Raw genomic sequence first — 20,025 nt, 5'->3', positions numbered from 1 at the left:
GGGAATTCGAAGGCTCCTGTCTCACAGGACTGTTAAGACATTTCAAGTCCAACGGAGTCCCGGTCCTTCGGGTGAGCCCGTCTACCCGCCCCAGAAACCCACAGGGCTCGCTCTCTGCACCCGGGGTTGCCCAGATACCCAGGGAGGTCCAGGGTGGGAGCCTCTAGTCCTGGGCTCCCCTGGGCCCTTCCGACCGAGAAATACTTGACTTCCTCCTCCTTTTCCTGTTTTCCCCCCAGAACCGCTGCGTTTAGAGGTTGGAGGCGCTGGACGGGCTCTCTGGGAGTTTTGTTTCCATCTGTCTTTTCGTTCTACTTTCGGGGAGATTTCCTTAAATTTGTCTTCTAAGACTTTGTGGTTTTTTACGTGTGTCATCGGATTTTTTTTTCATTTCCCAGAGCTTTTTTGTGCACCGAAGAGTCATGTTCATATATTCACAGGCATTTCCTCCAAATTTTAATGTGTGACCTTCCCGAGCTTCCCAGAGGACCGGCCACCGTCCCCAGCAAAGCCTCTTGTGTTCGCCACCGAGGGGGGGCACGGGCTTGGCAGCCAGCGTTCTAGCAGCAGCCAGCCGGGAAGGGGGCTCAGCCTTCAGGATCCAAATGTTCCCTGAATCCTCCTTTTAAAATCCAACCTGCCTGGGGTTTTCTCCCCTGTGCCCCCCTACCCCCATCCAAAGACTCTCTGCAACCCGCTCAGGAGATAAAGAGATTGGCTGAGCTCTCCTGAGAACTCAAGTCCGCAGCTGACATCAGGGTTCCCTCGTGGTGGTGGACGTTCCGGGGGTCTTGACAAACGTAGAATGACCAGCACCGACCATCACAGCATAGCAGAGTAGCTTCACAGCATAGCAGAGTAGCTTCACGGCCCTAGAACCCCTCCGGGCCGCACCTGTTCCTCCCGGCCGCCCCCGCAACCCCTAGCATCCACTGATCTTTTACTGTCCCATGAGGTCTGGCTTTTCCAGAATGTCAGTGGTTAAAACCAAAGCCCCGTGTGGAGCCTTTTCAGATGGGTTTCTGTCACCAAGCAATTTGCATTTAAGGTTCCCTCGTGTCTTTTCATGGCTTGATAGGTTTGTTTTTGTTTTTGTTTTTTGAAGATTTTACTCATTCGAGAGAAAGAGAATGGGGGGGAGGTGCAGAGGGAGAGAGAGAAAGAAGCCCTCCCCTTCTCCACCCCCCCCACCGTGGGTTGTCGGGGCCCGGTGTCCCTGCCCGCCTGGGCCGAGTACCAGCTAGATCTGGGGTCCCTCGGAGCAATGGTGGGGGGCAGGCCGAGCTCCTCTGTCCTCGGGGGCTTTTCTCTGAGGAAGTCAGAACTGTGACTCACTTAAAACATCTGCCTCTGCGGCCGGTCATCTGTCCAGCTATGCCGTCAGGAGACGGGGGCGAGCCGGCCCCCCTCGCACGGCTGCTGGGGGGACCGTGAGGGGCTCATGTCCACGGCTGGAGCAGCACCTGCCGGGGGGCTGGGGGGCAGGGGGGGGAGTGTGCAGAGGCAGGGGTGGGGCTGCTGGCAGAAGTCTGGCCAGGGAGATGGGTCACTCCCGGGGAGTGGAGGGGACAGAGGTAGAGGTGGGCGGCCCCTCGGGGGGTCTTCTCTGCCAGTGAGGGGAGCCTGGGGTCCGACCAGCCTGTGGAGCCCCGACACGGTGCCCGTGGTGCCTCACTGGCTTGGGGCCACCCACGGGGCCCTGAGTCATTCACCCAGCAGGTACGTTCAAGCACCTTCCTGGCCCCAGGGTCTGGTGTAGGCACTGGGGGCCCAGCCGTGGCAGGAAGCAGGCAGTGGGGGAGGAAGTGAATAATCCAGGTGGCCGGCGGGGGATCGCAGAGCGACACTGGAGTCCTCTATCCCAGAGAGCCCGAGGCGTGCAGCCTAGCGGAAGTGGGACAGCGAGCTGGGGGACGGCGTCCCTGGCGCAGGAGCCGGCCTGGGACACGAGAGGGAAGAAGAGCCAGCAGGTGCAGCTGGGCCCGACCAGGACACAGTGGGCGGGGGTCACAAGGGGCTGCGGGCCACGGGAAGGCAGGGGGATTTTATCCCAGGTGAGATGGGAACCTCTGGGGTTCTGGGACCTTGGCGAGGGTGGTGACAAGGAGACCACGGAGGAGGGAGCGCTGCTGTCCAAGAGAGAGCAGCTGCCCGGGGAGACGGTGGGACGGGGGCAGATTTGGGGGTGTTTCAGAGATCAGCACCAGAGACCTCCCGACGGGTCCCGTGGTCGGGGAGGAGACAAAACAGGGCCCAAGGCCGGGTCCCCAGTTCCTGGCCTGGTCAGCTGGAGACGCAGGTGCACGTTCCCAAGGATGGGCATGACGGGGAGGAGCAGGTCAGGGACGGGGCACGGGGGATAAACAACTGAATTCCGTTCTGGTCATGTGTGACATGTTGTGTCCCCCAAAAAGACATGTTCAAGTCCTGACCCCCTACGGTCCTGTAGACGGGACGCAGTGAGGAAGAGCCCATCGGGGTGACTGCTGTCCTAGTAAGAAGGCACACGGAGGAAGAGTGAAGGCACCCGCGGACGCTGGGACGGTGTGGCTGCCGGCCAGAACCGAAGGAAAAGCACAGGGAGGCTCGTCCCGATCCTTCAGAGAGCACACGGCCCCGGGGACGCCTCGGACCCAGATTTCTAACCCCCAGAGCTGTGAGAGCGGGCACCTGTTTCCCTTAAGGACCTGGCTCGTGGTCCTCTTACAGCAGCCACAGGAAAATAGCACAAGCTCAGAGGCAGGGGCTGTGGTGTGATATAAGAGCTTGGCGTAAGAGCCCAGCCGACGCAGGAGATCCAAGTCTGGGCGGCGGGACGCCCCCAAGTGCCTGGAATGTTCTAGGTCAGAGGCCCAGATGGTCCCATCAGGGAGAGAACACAGGGGAGACAGGCTGAGGCCAGGGTTCTGACCTGACCTGAGAAGGGGGCCGGAGAGCTGGCAGCGGGCCAGGGAGTGTGTGGAATCCGAGAAGCGGTGGGAAGACGGTGCTTCTAGAAGGAGGCGGCGAGAGGCACAGTGGCCGGTTCTGCCAGGCCGGGGGGTGAAACAAAGCCACGACGGAGAACTGGCTGTCGTGTTTGCAACGTGAAGATCCCTGGCAGCCTTGGGGGGCCGTGGTCTCCCCAGAGCACAGGGTGCAGGAGAGCAGGGACAGGGGGCGCGGTACAGACCGTGTGCACGAACGGGCCTTTCGAGGGGTTTAGCCAGAAGGAAGACAGAGGGGGGCATGGCTGAAGGGATCAGGGATCGTTTGGTTTTTACGGTGGGCGAAGGCGGGGGCAGTGAGCAGAGCCACGCAGGGAAAGGGGGACCATTATGGGAAAAACGAGGTCCTGCACAGGGGTGGGGGGGATGGGGACTAGGGCCCCAGATGCAGTCCTCGGACCGAGAGCCAGAGCCGAGGGCAGTGGGAGTCTGGGGGGCGGGGGTCAGAAGAGCTCACTGCTGCAGGAATTCCAGGCTGGGCTCCGTCTTCCGTGTGCGCGCCGGGCAGCGGAGGTGGGGAAGGACAAAAGCAGGGCCACCGGTCACCACGAAGTAGGCCCCAGCAAGGGCTGGACCAGTGACAGCCAAGGACATCACGTCACCACGAGCCGCTGTGTCGCCTCGGGGAGGCTCTCTGAGTTCTGAGCCCCTCGCTGCAGCTGGGACCCCCTCCCCAACCCCCAAAGCCAAGGATAACTTTAATGCAGATGAGGAGACTTTCGTGTGGAAAGGAACCAAGGCTCCGGGGCGCTTACTGGGAGCCACACACCTTCTAAACACTGCGCGCGTGGCCGCGAACTATTAGCCCATCTCACAAGCGGGGAAACTGAGGCACAGAGCGCATACATAACCAGCCCACCCGTGTTCAGCTAGTCCGTGGACCTTGGGGGGTAGCCTCCCGTGAAACCAGGACCCACAGGTATCTCTGAAGCACAGCTCAACTTAATGAACGTGAAAACCCCTCATGCCCGGTTCAGAACGGCCGGGGAAGCTAACAGCTTCTACGCCGGCCGCTTCCAAGAGCCTGGGAGGGGCCCAGCTAGCGCACATACAAGATCACAGGATTTAGAAAATGTGCAAAGCAGTGTTTTCCTGGGTACTGTTTTTCCTAGAGTCCCTGACCTCAAACAAGTTCCGGCCTGTGTAGTCCCCCACGTCCAGCAAGGGCGCGGTTGGGGCAGGAAGGCGACGTGGCCAGTGTTTAGAGCAGGCACCGGGAAGCAGCAAGCTGGGGGCCGGTCAGGCCAGCTGGATCCTGGCAGTGAGCAGCGGACCGGGCTGCAGGACTAGCGCTAGAGAAGCTGCGGACAAGGATGGGGTGGGGGGGCCCGTGGGGCTCTATCCTCTCGGCAGAAAACAAACCCCAGGCTCGAGTTCTCCCCCCTCCACCCCAGGAATCCAAGGATATCCCGCTTCTAGGGCCGCCACGGTTGCTGAGTATAGAGGACTGAATGGTCTCTCGTCCCCCGGCTGCGTGACCCTGGGCTGAGCTCAGTTTTCTCCTCTGTAAAATGGGAGAGAAGGCCCACCTTCTAAGGCAGGACCCCAAAGACTAGGTACAGAACGTGCTGGGAAGTCCACAGGGGCTGCGTGCTCTGGCTGCTGCCAGCCCTGCTGACGGGCTAGGGCCTGGCAGACACTTCTGGAGCAATGCCCACATCGTGCAGGCTTGTCCGCCTCCGGCCCTGTCCTGCATGTCTCCTTCCCACTCTCTGAAGGGGAAGCAGGTGCAAGAGGAGATTCCAGACAGGATCAAACTGGGGTTCGACCTCCCTGCTCCCCCGGCCTGGGGACCAAGCAGAGCTGGTCGATAAGCCCCCCACCGGAGCCTCCACGTCCTCCACCAAAGAGGTCGCAGACCACACCAGGGCAACTCACGTGACACTAACCAGACCCGGAGAGTCCGGCCTCTCCGTCCCACAGCAGCCCCAGACTCTCCGCTCCCGCCCCCTCCCATCCTGTTCCATCTAGTGCTTAAATCATGGATCTGCTTGTGCTGCTGCATAGACCCTTCCATGGCTCCCTCTGCAAACCGAGCAAACCCCCTCCGCCCCAGCCCCGGCCCCAGCCCGGCAGGGTCAGCCCACACCAGCCTCATAGGCACCGTCCTGCCCCTGCTCCCTTGCTCTCGGCTCAGCCCCCCTACTCTTCTGCTTCTCTCCGTCCATTCCCGGCATCAGTCCTAGCACTGGCCTCAGGGATGCAGACGACCAGGTCAAGCCTCCGCGATGGGCTCTCAAGTCACTGCATTTCTTCACGACACGTATCCAGATCCACAAGGAGACCCTGACGTCTGCAATCACATGGATCACTGTCTCTGTCCCCTGATGGACTGTAGGGCAGGGACCAGGTCTGGCCACGCCCACCACCAGATCACCGCAGTGAGCAGTGCTGTCCAGAGGGCAGCGGGCTGGCAAAGTGGCCCCAGGGAGGTGAGGGGCAGACCCCAGATAGATCAGCAGGGTAGACACAGTGCGGAAGGCAGGTTTCAGGGGCTGGTTTGCATCTTGGCAAGTTACCACGCAAGTTCTTAAACTTCTCTGAGCCTCAGCGTCTCTACCCGCTAAGTGGGGATAAAATTGTACCCAGTGTGGGCTTGAGGATCCAACAAGGCAATGGGCATGAACATTTCCTCTCGTGCCCCTGCCCCAGCCCAAATGCTCTTCCCATATGCCTCCAGGGGGAACCTCGGCCTTATGGGAGGTCCTTGGGGTAGGGAAGGAGAATCCCAGGCAGCGATACCCTCCTGCAGTCCCCACAACGGGACCCCGGAGCCCCGGAATCCCTTCTCCACTCAGCCTTGGTGCTCCAGACATGTGGTCACCCCTGTCCCTCGGGAAGATTCACTGACACGCACAGGGACCTCTCCCCTCAGCCGACCACCCCCCACTGGCTCCTGCCACCCAAGCCCAGTGACCCCCCTCTGAGACCGTCCCATGTGTTGTGCTCTCCTTCCCAACCCTGTGGTTCTGGGGGACCCCAGCCCCGGGCTTGGTGTAGCAGGACAAGATCCCTTCCTGTCGTCAGCTTGCCACCCCCAGCCCGGACCGACCGCAGCAGGTGACAAGGGAAGCACTGCCTCGCTGCCTCATTCCAGACTTCTAAGGATCTGGGGGCCGCTGCCCCCCTTTCAACCTGGCCCCAGTCCCAGGGACTGCCAGAGAAGAGGGGTCCCTGGCAGGAAGACTCGGCTGGCAGTCCCTCAGGCTCCCGTGACCCAGTTCTCTCCCCCACAGCAACCGTGGTCACGCGTCACAGCAGATTCGGCGTCTGAACCACCCGACCCTGGGCCGGAGATCCTGAGCACGTCCGGTCTCAGACTTTTCCAGGACAGGCCTGGCGTAGCCACCCTGGGGGACTGGATCAGGGGAGGGTACCAGCAAAAGCTACCACTCCAGGAGCACTCCCTGAGCGGCCGGCCCCGTCCGGGGGCACCACACGCATTCAAGCATTTCAACCCGTTCTACGAATGGGAAGACAGGGGCCCAGAGAGGTTAAGACACTTGCCCAGGGTCACACAGCGGCAGTCTCCAGAGCTTACTTTACTTGAGTCCTCGATCGCTCTGCGGTTCTGACGAGGATGGGGAGCTCCAGCCTGGACCCCACCCCTGACCCCCCCACCCCCAGGGGGTCCAGCCCGCAGGGAAGGCGGGCGGCAGGGGAGGGGAAGGAACTCACCAGCACGCGGTCTCCTGGGCGCAGGTCCTTGTCGCCCCGCTTCACGGAGCCGCTGTCCGAGAGGTTGGAGCCCGACTCGTTGCCGGTCTTGACCGAGCTGTTGAGGACGCTCTCCCGCAGCGGGATGACCCGGCTGCTGAGCGGCGGCGTGGCCGTGCCGGAGTGCAGCGACAGGTTCTGGGCCGTGAGCGACTCCACCGAGTGCGCGTCGCTGCCCGAGCCCTCGGCCACGGGCTGCCGGGTGAGCTTGGAGGGCCGCGTGAAGATGCCCTGCAGGGCCGGGCACTCGAAGTAGCGCGCGCCGCCCACCGCGCCGTCATTCTTGCCCACCGGCTCGTCCAGCACCACGCCGGCCCACTGGCCCGGCGCGAACTGCGTCTCGCCCAGGTACCGCACCACGCCTGGCTTCACGCCGTTCACCCACACCCGCTCGCCCACCACGAAGTCCCCCAGGAAGTCGTCGCCCACCTCGGCCGCCTTGGGGCCCGGCTTCTCGGGGGCGGCGGCGGCGGTGGCGGCGGCAGGGGCGACCGGGCCCGAGGCCTGCTTGTGCAGGGGGGAGCCTGCGGGGGAGGGGAGAGAGGCTGCGGTCAGGGCCCCAGTGGGGCGCAGAGTCCCGGCAGGGGTGGGGGGCACGCCAGCTCACGGGTAGGGAAACGGAGGCAGGCGTGGCCAGGTGTGGGGCCTTGGGCAACCCGAGGTCTCCATGTCCCAACCCCGCCCGGCAGGTCAAGGATTCGGAAGCTCGGCCAAGGGTCTCCTTTCACTGCCCAGAGTGGCTGGAGATCGAGGGCCCTGAAGGAACCCTTTCTCAAAGGTTCCAAGCTGCTCCCTCCCCATCCCCCAGTGGGCTCCAGCCCCAGCTGTTAACCTGAGACCAGCCACCACCCTCGACCCTCCGTGGGACTCAGATCTTGTGAGTGGTCCCTATGTCCCCCACCCCCCGCCCCAGTCAGCTCAGGGCCCCACAAAAGGCTCTTGGACTGTTCCTGGACAGCTGGCGACAACCGCAAATGCCTTGGGGCGAGGAAGGGGCCAGAAAACCTCTTGCTCCACTCCCGAGTCTCCCCTCCCTGAGCTGCAGCTGCGTGGAGCAGGGAAAAACGGGGTAGAGGTATGTGGGAGGCAAGTCCTGCCCTGAGACATTCCTGGGGCTGAACTCCAGGCTCTCTGGGCTGCCGGGTGCGCTGGCCCAGCCCCTCTTCAAAGGAAGCATGACCCTGAGGCTCGGAGAGGCAACAGCCTTGCTCAAGGCCACCAAGCAGACTGAGGACTCCAACCCAGGGAAGGCGCCTGCCGCCTAGGCCTGGGCCCTGATGGGCCACAGATGTGGAGGTAGTTGGGAAGGGGAGCCACTAGCTCGGGATCACTCATGAGAGACAAAGCAGGGCTGGAGCCCACGTGCCTCGTGTGCATCCGGCTCCTGGGCCCCACGGAGGGCCTCCTGAGCAGTGGGGCTCAGGAAGCCCCGCCCATTCACCCCACGAGGTCTGGAGGCTGCCCCCCAACTTCCCGCCAGATGCGGCATCAGACAGAAAAGGCCCCATCCTTCTCGACTCCAGAGCCTGAAGCGTGTGGGATAGAGATGGGGGACAGGAGGCACGCAGATGTGGCCACACCCCAGCAGAGCTGCCTGTGTTTCAAGTCCTTCCAGGGGCAGCCAGTGGCGGGGCCACGGAGCAGCAGCTCCCCCCCAGCATCTTCCTTCCAGCCAAGGCCAAGAAGCCCAGGCCTGGCAGGACGCTGGACCAAGACTAGATGCCAGAACTTCTCGGGGCTGGAGAAGCCACACAGCCCCCAGGACAAGCCAGACCCACGAGACCAAGCACAGGGGTTCTCTCTCTGGAACCCTGGGACCCCAGCAGAGGCACTGGGGAAGCACATGGCACCCAGGGCCTCGGCAGCCAGGATGGGGGTTCCTGACCCAGGGGCTCCTGGGAGGTCAGCGGGCTTTGCTGCTGAACTTGACTGAATCCACAGTCACCACACCCATGCTGCTAAGAAACAGACACACAGGAGCTCATCGGACCCTCACGGTTAATCCCATGGAATCATTTTATCTCCCATGGACAGAGGAAGAAACAGGCTTGGAGACATCAGGAGGTTCACCCAGGCCCCCAGGCGAGAGGCAGCAGAGCCCACCGGCCACAGGCCTCTGGCTCTTGGTGTCGGGCACATACATAAGTCAAACCAAACCATGGCGCTGAGCACTTGACGTGCCAAAGCCTCAACCTAGAACCATCCCCAGTCCCTTGGGCTCCCCTGAATGGACCCGTTTTCCAGAATCGGGCCAGACCCTCAGCTCCCTACAATCTCGCCGTTTACTCCAGCCTGTGCAGGGACGTTCCCTTCCACGCCCCATCCGGAGAAGACCACTAGGGTGGGGGTGGGGGGCCCGAGGCTCTGTGCCCCCACCGAGATCCCAGCAGGCAGAGGCCACTGTGGCTGACGGAGCAGCAACTAGCCCCCCGGCCCCAGGACTGCTTCTCACCTGCACCCCGGTTCTGGGGCTGTTCGTGCCCGGCCCGTACAGGCACACAGTGGGCACTGCCTGGTGTTATTCTGATGAGAATGATTTATACAAACACTGAAGAATTAAAAAAAAAATTAAAAACCACAAAGAGGTCCCAGGAGGCCAAAGAAAGGCTTCCAGGCAGGTTCCAGTAAACCTGGGCAGGGGCTCTACCCCTGAGTAAAGCGAGGCAGCCGGCAGGGTCTTCCGCAGGTGGCACAGAACCCGGAAAAGTAATCATCAGCTCACAGACCTTGTCCTCATGGTCCCAGTCACGCCCTAGGACGGCCCTGTATTATAAGGAGCCTCTGCAGGGCGCTGGGAACCCCATCCACCCCCGGCAGACAAGGCGGGCACCGTCCATAGGAAAAGCCAGTCTGGAAAGCAGCCTCACGTGGAAGAAGCCATGAATGAGAACATGACCCAGCCCACACCCCCCTCGTCACGCGGCCCGAGGAGCCGTGGGGCCCATCACCAGGGAGCCAGCGCAGCAGTGTGAAGACCTCGGCTAGGACTGGACACTTTCTCTGCGTTATATTCTTATCGTGCAGATCAGAGGTTGTGACTCTTGTCCAAAGCTACCCAGGCAGGAGTGGGGCCCAGCCGGTCTAGCTCAGGGCCCTCCCCTTGCCAGCCCCCCCATATGCTCGCGTGCATGGTACGTGCCCTTCCCATATCTGTTTCTAGAAGCTTCCGTGCGCCCTGGGGCTCCGTGATGCCCGCGAACTGACCTGGGCAGCTGGGAGGTAGGAAGCACCTGGGCCGACCTGGCCTCTCTGGCTGGAGCGCAGAAGAGGGTCCCAGGTCGGGGGGCACCCGGTGTGGCTACTCCTGGAGAGAAGCGGCCCGCCCAGCTGTCCCGGGCCGGGCAGCCCCTCAGGTAATCTTTCTGCCCCGTCCCGTCCTGCCCCTTCCAGGGTCACAGGCCCGGAGACCAGCTGTTCCAACAGCTGCTCAAATCCAGGTCCCAGGCTGCGGCGACGGCGCTCCGGCGGGGGTCGGGGGGGCGCCTCATTTTTCCTCTTCGGTGCCCTCAGCTGCCCCAGCCTCCCGGGGACAGAGCCTCGTCAAATCCCCGACGCCAGCAGGGAAGCCTCCAGAGGCCTGGGCTCGGGAGGGCTCGGAAAACTGGGACAGAGCCCCCTTCCCTCCCTTAGACCTCAGTAACACCGGGGCCGGGCCGGGCCGGGCGCCTTCCCCTGTCGGGGCCCGTCTCCCTGCAGGACGAAAAGGGCTAAGCCAGGAACAGCCTGGCTTAGACCTCATGGTCTCCGGCCCTACCCGTTCTCCCAGAGCTGTGGGACCTCGCTGGGTCCCCCCAACCCCACCACCACGCCCCCAGGGCTCCAAGGCAGGTTCCCAAAGCGCCCTGAGGGTAGGGCCTGGGCCCCCCTCCCTCAAAAGCCCCCCAGTGGAGCAGCCGGGCCCAGCGAGCCCCCCAGAACGCAGAGGGCAGCACTTCACCCTCTCTTGAGCACTTGGTCCTTTCCCCAGACTCCAGGCACGAGGGAATTTCCTGCCGGTTTCAAGTTCAAAGCAGGACTTTGAAGAAAAAGGCTGAGGGGCCTGGTGTGGGGTGGCGGCAGCTGGCGGCCTGCTGCCGTGGAGGCGGGGGGCTGGCGGGGGTGCCTGGTGGGGGCGGAGAACGTACCCGCCCCTCCTCCTCCTGCAGGGGCCTGGAACCCACCCTGCCCGGGGAAGTAGGGACGGGCCTTGCCCATGCCCGCCGAATCGCAGCTGCCAGGGACCCCGTTCTCCGAGCCCCCAGGGTCAGACACTGGGGACCACAGGCACAGCCAAATGGGGACCCAGCAAGGTGACTCAGCTGGTCACTTCCCTGTCAGGGAGGAACCTGGCCCAGGGGCTGCGGAGAGAAGGCTCCCTGGGAACGGAGATCGAATGCCTTCCAAAACCTCTGCTGGACAGTCACACAGCTCACTCCTCACCTCCTCAAAGAAGCCTTCCCTGATTGCTTCTCCTAAAAAGCCAGTCCCCCCTGCATCACCCAGCACCCCTATCCTTCCAGAGATTTACCCCGTATTTCACCGTGTTGTGGGCCCCTCATCCTCGAACAGTCGCTCAGGAGGGCCCTGTTTCCACTCTAGCACTGGGCTCGCAGGCCCTCAGTGCAAGCTGCCTGCTCAAAGCTGGTCCCACTCCCAGGAGGAGGGGCCGCCGCGGCTCTGCGCTGGTGCACGGACTCTATACATCCCCGAGCGGCGGAGAACCATTCCCATTCCTCCCGTCGAGGACAGAGGCTCAGTGCAGCCAGCTTCTGGCTCACCTCGTCCCCCCCCACCCCCACCCCCAACCTCTGTACCCCCCCCCAAGCCCACTGTTAGCCCCATGTTTCTATAGGAAAGCCAAGAACGTTTTGGTCTCCCCAGGGACCCGCCTCCCCACTATCTCTCACCTCTGTCCCCTCCCTGGCTCTCCATGTGTGCCACCAAAGCCCCCCAGCCCACAAAATCACAGCTTCCCCCACGGACACCGCTCCTCCGGTCACCCGCGGGCCTTCCCCGCCAACTAACTTTTCCTCCCTTCTATGCACGTCCACTGCCGAAAAATCAGAAGGCAGAGTTACTGATTTTTCTTTTTTAAATGAAACCACCTCGCATTCCATCAGACAAACACAATCACATTTACTGTCCTGGAGTAGGTTTCTCCAGACTTTATCCGTGCGGGGATGTTGCGTACACAGACTTCATACTTGCCTCCTCCGCCCCCTGCCCCCGTCCGTGGTCCTGTGTTCCAGCGGGTAGGCTGCAGGTCAAGGCTTATCAAGGAGCTGTCCGGAAGGAAAATAAGAACCCTACCCACCACAGTCAATTTCAGGCAGCCCACTCAGTGTTCCTCTGAACACGGAGTTGGAAAGAAATCATATAGTGTTTCCACCACAGAGCAATAACCTCAAACACACAGACGTTATAAAATCTGACTGCTAGTAAAACAGTAATATTTTACCGGTAGTAAAATGACGGTATGAACACTACTCTAAGTACGACCAAAATTCCTGAGTTTTGAGTATTGGTTACGGATGTTTTGAAGAGAATTCATTACACTGCAAGTTGATACGATTTGGTTTCTTAAGTCAAGGCTGTATTTCACATCCGGCTTGTAAAATTCCTGACCGTTTCACCACGGGTTCTCCGGAGCGGGCGGCACAGGGCTAGTCCCGCTCGAGCCCAAACCCTGCACAGGGGGCCAGTCTAAGACCCAACAGAATTCTTGACAGACCCCCCGAGTGACAGACAGGAGATTAGACGGAGAAGCGCCAAGTCTCTGACCCGTCTCCCACGCAGGGAGGCGGAGGGGAGGGGCGAGAGGCAGGAGGGATGTCCTCCTTCTGTGGTCAGTACCCGGGGAGCCCTGACCTACACTGTACGCCCCCCACAATCTAACCCACTCCCCCACCTTGAGCTGCTGCTTATCCGTCACCACGTCCCTGCTGTTTTTAAGCCACTAATACATTCTCCTTGTAAAAGATCCAAGTGACAGAGGAAGATGCAGAAGTTGGGCCCCCAGTGCTCTCTCCAGTGCTGATCCTGTCCCTGGCCCCTGGCCCCACCCTTCCGGCCCATGCCTCCTCCTGGAGGTCCCGAGGACCTCACACTTGATGTTCTAGACCGCAGTGACCCCCTGCAAGGGCTCCTCCTCTGTACTGCCCAACTACGGGGTGCAGCCCCCCAACACCCATTTCCTCAACCACAAATCCTCATTGTTCCCTCCCCCTCACCGTGGCCCCCAATCCAGTTATCCGGCAGATCCAGCAGTTCCACAGAAGAAACACCTGAAACGCACACTTCCCTCCGGGGCCCCCGAGGCCCCTCTGGATGGCAGGCCCGTGAGGTTTCACACCACCTGCCGCAGCAGCCTACGGAAGGGGGCCTCCCAGCCTCCAGCACCCCTGCCCTGCTTCAGCCCCCTCTGGACACACCCAGGAGCTCCCCCCCCCCCCCCCGCCAAACACAAACACACTCACAACATCACTCCCCACCTGGGTCATTTCTACTCCAGGCAGGCAACACCTTCTAGGTTAACCTTGGAATTTTGTAAGAAGCCTGTGTTACTTTGGTTAAAAAAAAATGTCAAAAAATGAAATACGACAGGGGCACCTTCGGCTCAGGTCATGATCCCAGGGTCCTGGGATCGGGCTCCCTGCTCAGTGGAGACCCTGCTTCTCCCTCTCCCTCTGCCTGTCCCTACCCTTGCTTGTGCTCTCACATGTGCTCGCTCTCTCTCTCAAATAAATAAAACCTTAAAAAAAAAAAAAGAAAGAAAGAACAATATTTTTAAAAAGAAAAAATTAAATAGAGACTATCCACTGGTCCATTTCCCAAAGAAGTCATTTAGACAGAAAAAAACCTGTCTTCTCATTCACAAAACAAACAACAAAAAACCCTCGGGGTGTGTGGCTGGCTCAGTCAGTAGAGCGTGTGACTCGTGATTTCAGGGTTAGGAGTTCAAGCCCCACACTGGATGTAAAGATTACTTAAAATTTAAAAAAAAAAAAACTTTAAAAAAACCAAAATGAAACCCTGAATCTAAGCGCCCCCAAACAGGAGAGAATTATATGAATTATGGTCAAGTCTTTCAGATTCATAAGCAACTTTTTTAAGATTTTATTTTCTTACACTTCTCTCTACACCCAACACGAGGCTCAAACTCACAACCCCCAGATCAAGAGTTCACACGCTCCACCCACTGAGCCCGCCAGGCACCCCCTAAGCAACTTTGAAAATAATTCTTCCAGGTTATGTGGAAAGGTGTCTCTGACGTGACACTGGGTCAGAACTCAGGGCTCAAGAGTGTCTGGACACGGACACAGGGGCACAGACGCCTGGGTGCAGGGGACACACACGCCTGGGTGCAGGGGACACACACGCCTGGGTGCAGGGCGCAGGATAAAAAGGTTATCAACTTTACAAAAACACAAGAGGGGACTTGCAAGAACCTCTGTCCCTGAAGGCCGGAGGGAAAAAAGCGTGCCTATGCTAAGACCCCGTCCCTCAAGGAAGGAAGCAGTTCCTTAAATGTTCCACAGAACACAGTCCCAAGGGAATTCATAGGTATTATGAAAATAAATAATCTCCAAATTCCCACAATCTTGAGAAAGAGCAGCTTAAACAAAGTTAGGGGGGTTTTGGCTGCAGGACTTGTCAGAGCATTTAGCATGCTAATGAGCACCGACCTCGTAGGAGGGGCTCTAAAGAAGGTGACCACGTGATTCGTCACCCAAAACCAGACACCTTGGAGAGAAGGGAGGCGCTGTTAATACAGTGTCCTGCCGAGACCACAGACATAAACTAGGGCTGTCCCAGACAGAATGGTCACCCGGGCCTTTTCCTCTCCGTGTCACCTAAGGAAACCCTGCCCGTCCATCAGACTAGCTCCAACCCCCCAACTGGCACAACCCCACCGCAGGACTCCGTTTCCCTTGCTTCAGGGAGCCTGCCGCCCAGGCTGCCAGGGTGCACATCCGAATCCCCCTCGGAATGCAAGGGGGGCCCACACCGACTGCACGCTCCAAACTCGGAGCCCGCGACCAGGCTGAAATGCAGACCGGCCACGACCGTGACCTCCCCTCCCTGGTGGCCCCAAAGCAACACACATAAATGCACCATGAACCTGAAAGCTGCCCTCCGCTCTACGCCCCCTCTTGTCCCCAGCGGGTGCTCAAGGCAGAGGTCAAGGGAGCAGGGTCGGGGCGCCTGGGTGGCTCAGTGGGTTAAAGAAGGGAGCAGGGTCTCTACAGCTTTCCTCCAGGGAGCCGGCTTTCCTACAGTGCGGTACCCAGCCTGGCCACTCTCCAGTCAGTCCTTCGGACTACCCACTGAATCCACCCCAGGGCCCACCCTGATCAAGGCCGGGCCCACCCTCTGTGGCCACAACAGACCCGACGTCCGCCCCCACCCCCTCACCTCTCCGCTGCCTCCAGTCCGCCAACCCTGAAGAAGGAACGCTCCATCCGCGCACGCTGGGGTGAGCCCCATCCCAAGGATAGCTCAGGTCCCTCCTAAGCCAAATGGGACTCCGAAGTCCCCTTCTGTCCTCCCAATTCCCGAATCCAGGAGGGCAGAGCCCCACCCCGCAGAGTCAGGCGGAGACCGAGGGGGAGAGAGACATGCGAGGCTTACCCTGGAAAGAGCAGAGCCAGCTCCCCATGGAGAAGCCCTGCTCCAGCCCTAGTATGGGCCGGCCGGCAGGCAGGCGCTAGCAGATGGGCCCCTGCCCCCCACCCCGGATCGATACTGGGCGACGTCAGGAACATTAGGAGGCCGCCCTGCCCCCCACCTGCTCTGCAGCCCAGCCACAGAAATGCTCAGCTTGGCTTTCCCCATCCTGATGCCATTAAAAAGTTTAGGATGTGGTTAGGGGAGGAGGGCCGGAGAAGTTGACCTTGAAGGGGGCTGGGTGCTGCCTGGGGTTGGCAGGCTGTACAGGCGCAGAGGCTACAAGTCTGTCCCGGCTCTGCCCACATGCGCGGCAGCGGGGCTGAGTCCCCGAAAATGGGGATGCTGCTGGCCACCCTCCCAGGGAGCGGGGTACCACGGCGAAGGCCTTCCTCCGGGGCTGGAGTGGGGCAGGGCCAGGGTCTAAGACAGGGGCGGCTGCAAGCTCTGTGGGCTCCACCTGGGCCACGTCAGGCTGGTCCCCAGGTCTGCAGTGCCCACGGGGTACGGGGGGCATCTGAGCCCCAGTTCCGTAGCCAGAACGGAGAAGCTCTGGGACCGGCCCCGTGCAGGCCCTCTGGGCGGGGACCCTGGTATGGGCGGTGGACCCTGCCCCGCGTGGCCTGCTCCCCGCCGGAGGGGGAGCTCCCTGCCTGCTCTTCCTTCATCTCCACGTCCTGGGCCCCAGCCGGAGGAAAGGCCCCAGGCAATGTGAGGGACACTGGTGACCAGCCTAACAGAGCCGGTCACTCGTCCCACCTGCCCAGGACAGGGCTGAACCAGGGCTCCCTGCAGCCGGGAGGTGGGTGCCCACGGCCTGAGCCGGACCCTCCTCCCCAGCCCCGCCACTCCCCAGCCCTATTGCTCTGGGCAACTCCGATGACAGCCCGAGCCTCAGTTTCATCAGCTTGAAAATGGAAAGAACAGCTCTCTCCCAAAGTGGGACACCTCTGGGGGGGGGACCAGTGCCGGGGAGGAGAGGAGAGCCCCCCCAGGCCCCCCGCGCGAGGACCCACCTGCCCTGGGGGAGGGGCAGAGGGAGCGCAGCAGTGGCCTGTGTCTGTCCCTAGGCCTGGCAGCTCTGAGCCCTCCCCAGATCACCCATGCTCGTCGGGGCCAGGAGGGACCCCTACCACCGGGCCTGGCCTGCCTCCCCCTGAGGCCCAGCAGCAGACCCCAGGCAAGGGCTGAGGGCTCCTGGCCACGGCCTGCCGCTGTCCCCACCTGCCACCGTCACAGGGCAGCGGCAGACCCTGCCGACCCCTCCAGAGGGCTCTGGCCTCAAAGGGAGAGGTATAGTCCGGCGGCAATCCTGGCCACTTCCTGGAAGCAGGGACCCCCATCTCCTCCCTCAGGCCCAGGCTGGATTCCAAAGCCCCGGGCGCCCCCAATCCTGCGCCGGCTCCCAGCTTCCCCCTGGGGCCCTGGCACCTGCCTGGACCCACTCCCAACACTCCCCCTTGGCCGCTCGAGCTGCGCAAGACTCGGGCCCTTTGCAGTCATTGTCCTCTCTGCCCCGATGCTCTTCCCGGCTCGGCGGGGCTGGCCTGGCCGCTGCTTGTCTGTCACTCAGGTCTGCGTACCAATGTCACCTCCTAAGCAAGGCCCTCCCTGACAGCCTGATCTGAAACAGCTTCCGGGGGCGGGGGTGGGGGTGCTCCATCCTGCCTGGCTGGGCTGCCCCCCACCTCACGAGCCTCTGCACACTGGTGGGCCCCAGACTGCCCTCCTGCGCTCCCCCTGCTCTGATCACCTCTGGGCCTCCTCCCAGTAGAACGATCCCCTCCAACGGCCCCTTGTTCCGGCCACTTCCTGTATGTTCCAGCTCTGGGGACTGACGCAGCCCCCCTCCGTCCCCACAGAGTGGGGGGCAGGGGCATCGGTCCAGGCCCGGCCCTCGGCCAGACCCTCTGCCCGGAGGCTGAGCTCATACTTTGGGAGAGAGCCACTGCCCCGATTCCCAGAGCGGGGCCAGTTTATTGCTGCCGCTCCCCCGCCCCGCCCCCGGGCTCCAGCCTCCAGACCCCCTCTGGGGCCCCAGTGCCCCTCACAGGGTCCCGGCCTCCTACAGGGGTGGGCACGTCCTGCACCTGGGACAGCAGACAGCCAGGCCCGCAGGGTTCGTGAGGGAGGCAGAGGAGCCAGCAGGGGAGAGGGGGTGACCCTGACCTTCTCTGGGGCTTCCACCCGCCCCCCGCTCCTGAGACTGGTTCTGAGACCCGGAGGCGAGCAGGGACAAAAGCAGCTGTGGGCCTCAGAAATCTTCCTTACTCCTCTGGCCAGGCCGGTTGCTCCCGGCTCTCTGCTCCCTCTCCGCCGCCTGCAAGTCTTGCCAGGACCTGCCCAGGCGGAGGGAGGGGGACACGGAGCCCAGCTGCGGCCGCTGCCGCCTGCGTGCCCAGCAGCAGGCACGGGGGTGTGCCTCTGTCATCAATCGGGCATTCACAGCGTGGTACCTCCTCTCTCTGGAACCATCCTGGGGGGCGGGCGCCCCGGCAGAGCCAGACCACCCAGCCCCCACCCTCATGGGCTCTGCCCTGCACTGTGTGACCAGGAAGCAAGCAGCAGGCCACACTGGACAGCAAAGAAGCAAAGACACCGCAGCGGCTCAGGGGGGCACCTCCTACAGAAGGCAGTAAGACAGGGACACGGAGATCGGGGCACGGCCCACGATGGAGCTGCTTCCAGCTCCCGAGAAAAGACCCCAAGGAGCTCTAACGGTGGCCTTAAGAAGGGAAGGGTAGCGGCTGCTTCTTTTATTACTTGCAAATTGTTCTGCACTGGGGCTGCGGAGGGATGGGGGGGGGGGGTGAGGCGTCCTTCCGGGGTTTGGTACCTGCAGGCACTCAGAGAGGTTAAGTCCCTCTTCCAGGGTCACAGAGCAGGGGCAGTTAGAAGGGGCATGAAGGGTTGGACCAGAGCCAGAATTCAGACCCCTCTAGAGTGAGGGCCAAACCCAGAAGGTGCTGCGAGCTCCCTCCAGGAGGCAAGAGGGTCAGGTCGGGCTGGTGACCTTCTCCCAGAGTGGCCGCACGACCCCCACCTGGGCCAAGCTCAGCAGGCTTAGTGCCTTTGCCCGTCCTGCCACTTGCCACTTCCTCCACGGTCCTCCCCTCCCCCCCCCCACATTCCCTCCATCCTGAAGGCGGAGCTCGTTCCGCTTCCTCTGGGAAGCCTTCCCTGATAGCCCACTCCTGGTCTCAGCCTCTGACCGCCCCTCGCCCCGGCAGCGAGTGCAGGCCTCCTGACCTGGGGGGAGCACACGCCTCCTCACTCGGTCCTCCCCCAGCTGCTAACCCCACAACCCGCTCTCCACAGCAGCGGTCTCCCGCCACCGCCCTGCCGCCAGCAGTCTCCCAGAGCTCCGGTCACCCCGGACACCAACCCGAACCGCTGCCCTTCATGACCTGCCTCGGCCACCTCCCCCAACCTCATCTCAGTCTTCTCTACCCAGACTGGTCTTTCTTCTTTCCTTCTCTCACAAACCAGGTCCGTTCCTGCCCCAGGGCCTTTGCATCGCTGCCTTCAGTCCACATGGAACATCGTCTCCCCTTTGTTTAACCTCTCTGGCCTCTTCCCATGGTTCACTAACCTCTCTCATGAGTAAAGAAGGATTAGCCACGTTGGAAAGGAAGCCGGGCCTCCAATGGAGCCGCTCTGGACAGGCCTGTCTGCACAAGTCTGCCCAGCGACCGCACCACACAGCTTCCTTAACCTACACCCCCCCCCCGGCTCTCTGGCTGTGGCGGGGCCCTGCTTCTGCCGGCTGTCCGGCTGTCCGTACCTTTGAGTCAGCCTTTCCTTGACTCCACCCAGGGTCCAGATCACCTAATCTGGCCCCTGGCTACTTTTCTGTGTCTCCAAACTTCTGTACCCATCAGTGTCTTAACCCTGGACAGCGTCTTGCCTGCTTATCATCATAAAAACCAGGATTTGTGCCCGAAGACATTCATCACAGCGTCACTTATCAAAGTGGAAGAATAGGAACCAGTCACCCCCAACCACAGAGAATCAGTTAAGAACCTGTTCCCAGTCCTTGTGTTATCATATCCCTTTCGATTTGAAACTCTCCGATGGTTTCCCAGTGTTATTCCAACAGAAGTGAAATGCCCTGGACAGCCCCCAGCGGTCCCCACCACGGCCCACCCTGTCTTACCAGCACACTTGTCACTGGCACACACCAGCCACACTCTTTCCCTTCCTTACATTTGCCAAGTGCTCTCCTGCCACGGGGCCTTTGCAAGAGCTGTTCTCTCCGCCTGGAACACTGTCCCCTCCTCAAGTAATAGACTGTCACCCTCCGGACCTCAGCTCACCTGTCCCCTCCTGGGGGCTGACCTCCCAGACCCGGTCAGGCCCCAGCTCTAAGATCTCACCCCCACCCCCACCCCCCCCTCCCCATCCCCGCCCGACCAGACCAGCAGCCCCGAGGGAGGGCTGGGCCCACATCCGGTTTTGCTCAGCACGAAAGCTCTGGGGGTTTGAGACTGTGTCAATAAAGCAGGCCTTTGATTTAGAGTCGTTGGACGGACCGGATATCTTACATCCATTAAAAATGACGTGGAAAAATCCACTCGAATCATATTAGAGGGAGAAAAACCAGATTTTCAAGTCGTAGATGCAGCACAATTGCAAGTAGGTAGGAAAAAAAAAAGAAAGTAGAAGGATAGAAACC

The 20,025-nt window shown here is 61.3% G+C and overlaps 1 protein-coding gene across 4 annotated transcripts in view; it reads right to left on the bottom strand.

Annotated features, from left to right (window-relative positions):
- Positions 1–20,025, bottom strand: part of CLIP2 (CAP-Gly domain containing linker protein 2) — a 65,764-nt gene that overhangs the window by 28,406 nt on the left and 17,333 nt on the right. For all 4 annotated transcript variants that reach the window (XM_059154448.1, XM_059154447.1, XM_059154450.1 and 1 more), the window contains exon 4: positions 6,666–7,228. In XM_059154448.1, coding sequence (XP_059010431.1) covers positions 6,666–7,228 — 563 coding nt within the window. The remainder of the gene's footprint in view (positions 1–6,665; positions 7,229–20,025) is intronic.

The sequence above is a fragment of the Mustela lutreola genome, chromosome 17, assembly GCF_030435805.1.
Source record: "Mustela lutreola isolate mMusLut2 chromosome 17, mMusLut2.pri, whole genome shotgun sequence".
NCBI classification, from domain to species: domain Eukaryota; kingdom Metazoa; phylum Chordata; class Mammalia; order Carnivora; family Mustelidae; genus Mustela; species Mustela lutreola.
Note: the sequence above shows the minus strand (reverse complement) of the source record. Positions and strands in the feature narration are given on the sequence as shown.